This window comes from Equus przewalskii, chromosome 6 (assembly GCF_037783145.1).
Source record: "Equus przewalskii isolate Varuska chromosome 6, EquPr2, whole genome shotgun sequence".
NCBI classification, from domain to species: Eukaryota; Metazoa; Chordata; class Mammalia; order Perissodactyla; family Equidae; genus Equus; species Equus przewalskii.
Window position 1 is genome coordinate 71,549,248 of NC_091836.1, and position 5,545 is coordinate 71,554,792.

The 5,545-nt window shown below is 51.5% G+C and overlaps 1 protein-coding gene across 1 annotated transcript; it reads right to left on the reverse strand.

Annotated features, from left to right (window-relative positions):
• Positions 1 to 1,202: 1,202 nt before the first annotated feature.
• On the reverse strand, positions 1,203 to 5,243 carry LOC103549331 (folate receptor gamma-like). Its single transcript, XM_008517605.2, has 5 exons — positions 5,102 to 5,243; positions 4,804 to 5,011; positions 2,078 to 2,266; positions 1,830 to 1,965; positions 1,203 to 1,669 (listed from the first exon to the last, which is right to left on the reverse strand). The coding sequence occupies exons 2-5, from the start codon at positions 4,969 to 4,971 to the stop codon at positions 1,383 to 1,385; spliced, it is 780 nt and encodes a 259-aa protein (XP_008515827.2). The 5' UTR covers positions 4,972 to 5,011; positions 5,102 to 5,243; the 3' UTR covers positions 1,203 to 1,382.
• Positions 5,244 to 5,545: the final 302 nt, after the last annotated feature.

The window sequence follows — 5,545 nt, forward strand, 5'->3', positions numbered from 1 at the left end:
AGAAGGACGCAGTATTGCCTTTGAGATATTCGTATCAAAATGCATAACCTCAATCTAATGATGAGGAAACAGAGACCCATAATGAGGGATATTCCACAAAATAACTGGCCCAAGCTTTTAAAAAATGTCAAGGTCATAAATGAACCTCCCTCCCTCACGTATCCATCAGTTAGGTGACTGTATTAAATGTGATATACATCCAATAAACATATATTGGAATATTGCTTAACAATTAAAAAGAATGAACAGGGGCTGGCCTCGTGGCCAAGTGGTTAAGTTCCTACACTCCGCTTTGGCAGCCCAGCTTTTGCAGGTTCAGATCCTGGGCACGGACGTGACAATGCTCATCAGGCCATGCTGAAGTGGCGTCCCACACAGCACAACTAGAATATACAACTGCATAGTCGGGGGGGCTTTGGGGAGAAGAAGAAGGAAAACAAAGATTGGCAACAGATGTTAGCTCAGGTGCCAATCTTTAAAAAAAAAAAGAATGAACTAGATCTTAATAGATTAATGTGGAAAGATCTCAGAAACTGTGTTCTTATGATAAGACACGTGGCAAATGAAAACTGCACTGAGATGCCCTTTTTCCCACATGTCAGTTTAGCAGAAAATCAAAAGTATGACGCCATCCTGTGTGGACAGGCTGTGAAGAAACACGCACTCTCGCATTGCTGGTGGGGCCGCATTGAAGCCACCTCTGAAACTATCACAATTATAAATCCATATACTCCTTGACTCGGCAATCTGTCTTCCGGAATTCAAGTATAACATTCTTGTACTACGTACAAGATTATTCGTTGCAGCATTATTTGTCATTTATAAAAGGGAAACAATGCAAGTGTTCATCACTGGGATCCCCCCACCAATATCTCAACCCCAGCCCACATCTAGTAAGGGAAGGAAGGGGAAAGAAACTTTCTTTCCCATCAGGAGCCCAATAACTCATCCACCAATCTCTGCACACCTTCCTTCCACCAATCCTCTGGTCCCCTGTGGTGGGGAAGTGATGAAATTGGCATGAGGGGGAAGCCTGGTGGAGAAGTAAGAGCCCCAGACTAAGGGACCAACTTCCAACCCCTACTTGCTGGTGAACTTCAAGCTAGTCCCAGTCCCTCTGGGCCTCTCAACAGGAATGATGAAGCAATGAGGCATGTCCCCCCAGTCCAATCATTCCTGAATTATTTACAAGACACAAGACACACGTGGATCTGTCTATTAGAATAGGCTGTCAGAGGAACCCCATAGGACCCATCTTGGATCAGGAATGACCAGGGCATGGTGAGGCCCCCTCATCTGCAAGAGGTGAGCTGGGCTGAGCTAAAGTCAACCAGGTTGGGTACAAGCAAGGAAGATGTCCATGTGTCAGCAGTGGGAGCGGCTCAGCCAAGGAGCCAGAGTTGCAGGATCAGGGCCAGGCTGAGCAGGAGAGGCCCCATCCCATGGGACATGGCCCCAGCAGTCATAGCCATGGCATAGAACCTCGCCACCTCCTCGTTGGGGTTGCCCTGGGCTGGGTCGAACCACATCTGGATGCAGCGGCCACTCCCTCGGCTGTAGTTGCTGACCTTGTAGGAGTGACTCCAGAGTTCCTCACACAGGGCAGCAGGCGTGGGGAAGTAGGACTCAAATGTGCGGCAGGTGGCCTCAGCTGGACACTTGTTAGACCCTGCAGGGGGAGAGAGTGTGGGCACAGACATTCGGCTCCTGGGCCCAAAGCTCATTTCTGGCCACTCCCAGAAATCCACACCCAACCCCAAATCCTCAAACGCCCCCCCCCCTCCCGTTTTCCAAACCCCGCCTCCATCTCCCCACTCCCAAATGCCCACCTGAGGTCCAGTCCCAGCCCTTGTGCCAGTTGCTCTTGCAAGTGTAGGAGGTGCGGCAGGCCTCCCACCAGCTCTCACAGTCCTCTTTGCACAGGGGCACGTCCAGGAAACGCTCTTTGCGCCAGCTCTGGTCCACCTGGATGGGAGGTGGGGAGGGAGGGCTCCTCTCAGCCAGGGATGTTGGCATGTGCAGCCTTAACTGAGCTGGAAGGCAGCCTGCTGGGCTGGGGTGAGGGAGACACACGTACCTGCTGGATCCAGGGCCCCAGGTTGGGGGAGCACTCATAGAGGCAGGTGTCCTGGATGAAGTGGCGCTTGCAGGCGGGCTCCATCTTGCCGCAGTGGTCCCAGTTAAAGTTGTACAGGAGGGAGGTGTCCTTGTGCAGCTCCCGGCTGGTGTTGACCGAGCAGCAGGCGTTCTTTTTCCAGGGACTGCACTGGGAGGGCAAGACGCAGGACTAGGTCCTCCCCCTCCACAGCCATCTCTAGCATATTCTGGCTCCTCTGCCCCAGGTAGGTCATCAGGAGACACATTCTCTGGGGAGGGTGCCTTTATGCCTGTCCCTTGAGGAGTTCCCATTTTGGGGTAGATGCAATTATCATATTGGCTTTTAACAGAGAGTAAGGCAGAGGATGTGGGTGGGGAACCACTGTCTGAGGGAGCAATTATTATTTGTACATCTCTAAACAGTTTACAAAGTTATTTCACATTATCTGGGTTATTCCTATTACTTCTTTTGCATCCAGCCAATATTAACTGAGTGCTTATATCAGGCACTGTGCTAGGTGCTGAGAATATGCAGTGAACAAAACAGATCAAATCTCAGCCCTCATGGAGCTTATGGTTTTAGTCAGGGGTGGGGGGAAGACAAAGAACACTGTAGGCATAGAAAACAGCAAGTGCAAAGTCCCTGGGGCTTTTGCACTTTATCTTCCCAACCATCCAGTAAAAACATCATTACTCCAATTTTTACAGAGTTTAAGTAAGCTGCACTCCTGGTAAACGGTGGGGTTAAGATTTTAACTCAGGACAGGGCAGAGAGGAGCCTGGCCCTAGGTTGTGGTGGGGAGTGGAGGTGAAGGGGGCTAGTCTGGCACGCCCAGAGTCTGGAAACCCAGGATGGGGGACTCCAGATAGGTCTTGAAAGCAGCAGGGAACAGAGGGGCGATGGTCTGCACACGGGCCTGAACATGGACCTGATTAAATGTGGTAGGCAATCCTAGAGACATCCATTCAAGGCGGGTAAGATGGTAGAAGTGGTGGAAGTTTCTCTTTAGAAATCAGTCCAGGCTGGGACTCAAGAGCTGAGCCATCATGAGCCAATTGCTTAAAATCTCTGAGCTGAACTCTAGAGCCCAGGGTCAAGTGAGAGGGGATGTGACAGGTCTGGGCACTCAGGAGAAACTAAGGAAAATCCACAAGGGTAAGGCCAAACCTACCCCTCTCCAACAACCCAGCCCACGCCCAGTGCCACTGACACAGAACATGCTTCCAGGACTCCCTGGCTTCACGCATGCTCCTCCTCAGATACCCCAACTCTTGGTTGCCCTGCAAAACCCCGTGCACCTCATCCCTGACCTGCCAGTCAGGGTCAGTGGTTTCTGCCTCTGAAAGAGTTAATTAATATAATAAGAAGCCCTTCCTCACCTATAGCAGGGGCTCAACAAAAATAGCCACTCCTATATAGAACATGTCCCTCAGAATGGCAATCATCTGTCCCCCTCAAAGGTCTGCTTCTGCATCATTTGTTGGCAAAGAGGAAGTGCTCCAGAGAATTCTCAAAAGCACCTTTTAGAAGTCAAAATTTCCGAGGATGGAGTGGTGAGTACAGACTTTCAGTTGAGGAAGATCAGAAAGTTCTGGAGATGGGTGGTGGTGATGGTTGCACAGCAATGTGAATTACTTAATGCCACTAAACTGTACACTTAGAAATGATTAAAATGGCAAATTTTGTGTTATGTGTATTTTACAACACACACACACACACAAAACAAACAAAATGTTGGAAATGACTCAGAAGTCACGAGGCTGCTGGGCGTCCCTCTCTTCACTTCAAGCCCCTGGAGTCAGTCCACACCAGTCGTTCCTTGAGAACAGCCCCCGCCCTCTCACAATGTGAAACTCTGTGGGGAGCAGAGGAGGAGACCAGAAAGAATAACATACCGGCATCTCTCCTGAGCCTGGAGTTCAACTTCAAGCTCGGATTTCCTGACTGCTTCAGGGGCCTTACCTATGAGTTGGGGACCTGGCCTCACCTCCCCTTCTCTCCGAGCAGCAGCTTCCTTGGCTCTGGCCATGCTAGACTTGCCACTGCTTGGGCTGTCATCCCCTGACCCGTGTATACACTGTCCTCTGCTAGGCTGCCCTTTCCTGCCTTGCCTTCCTGGAAAATTCTTACTCATCCTCCAGGGCCAAGGCCAATGGCCCCTGTCCTGGAAAGTCTTCCCAGAGTATCTGATTTGTCACTGTCCCTTCAGACCCTAAAGGGGATGGGAGATGCAGCCTGTTTGTACATGTTTGCTGCATTGTGACATGAGGGACCTGTCTCTCTTTCTACCTTGCCTTTGAGCTTCATGGGCTGGCACATTACTAAGGTTGGGAAAGTTACCACCAATCCCTCTCTTGGCCCCTGCTAGTTATTGGCCTCTCATTCCACTTGTACCTCTGCCCTCTCTGGGCCTATTTCCTCATTTGTATAAGGAGAGACACCCCCCCCCCCCACCACCACCAAGTAGGCCTTTGGGGCATATTCACTGACAAGGTGTGAGGAAAGAACTTGGCTCATAGTGGGGGCTAAACAAATGGTCCCCCCATTATTGTAGATTTGGTAGTCTACTGGGGGAGGTCCTCCAGGATCATCTCACCCATCCTTCTGCCTCCATCACCCCCCAAAGCTGATCTTTTCATTCTGTTAACTTCTTCCCTTTTTAGAGTCAGTCCTCTTCCCCACCCCAGACCTCACTCCATCCTCACCTGGTCATGCAGCTTGTCCTCAGGGCCTGGCTTTGTCTTGTGATGCTTGGCATCCATGCAGACATTGATCAGGTCCGTCTTGGCTCGTGGAGTCCTGGGCTGGCCACCCTGTGCAGCAGCCACCAAAGCCAGAAGCAGCAACTGTGTCTTCTGCCAGGCCATGTCCATCTGTTCCTGCTAGGAAGCCACAGTCAGAGGTAGACGAGGCCTGAAAGAACCACAGTAACCAAAAGACTGTCGGACAGATTTCCTGTCTCCCTCCCAAGCCCACATCTTCTGCTCTCCCCACCCAGTTTACCCCACAGGGCAGCTGAGCCAAGCAATGAAGGGCGTATGGAAGTCTGGGCCAAGAGGCAGGAATTCCTCCCTGCGCCCCCACCAAGGCATTTCAACACTAGCTTGCTCTGTGACCTTGGAGGGAGCCACCCACCTCCCCCACCTCCCGCTCTGGATTTCCCCAGCCAGTATTTCATCCACAATCAGACGGCCCTGCCAGCCGGACAAGTCATCTCAAATCTGCACAAGAGGAAACACAGACTCTGAACACTGAACACTGAAAGGGGTGGGGAGTGAGAGGAAGGGGTACCAGCCAGCCTTGGGGTTTCTGCTTCAACAGCACATCCCCACTAGACCAGGGCAGGCTAGGTTTAGGTGCCCAGAGGCTGCCAGTGGGGCAAAGAGGGAAGCTGAACTGGGGCCAGCTAAAGGCCCCTGAGGCATTCCGTAATTGCTCAGGGTCCTG

Bases quoted from the DNA above. Each gene is read 5' to 3' on its own strand.
- LOC103549331 (XM_008517605.2), bottom strand. From the start codon at position 4,971: ATGGACATGGCCTGGCAGAAGACACAGTTGCTGCTTCTGGCTTTGGTG. The intron at 2,267-4,803 runs GTGAGGATGGAG...TTGCCCTCCCAG, and splicing joins AGGACAAGCTGCATGACCAG to TGCAGTCCCTGGAAAAAGAA. The intron at 1,966-2,077 runs GTACGTGTGTCT...CCTCCCATCCAG, and splicing joins TGGGGCCCTGGATCCAGCAG to GTGGACCAGAGCTGGCGCAA.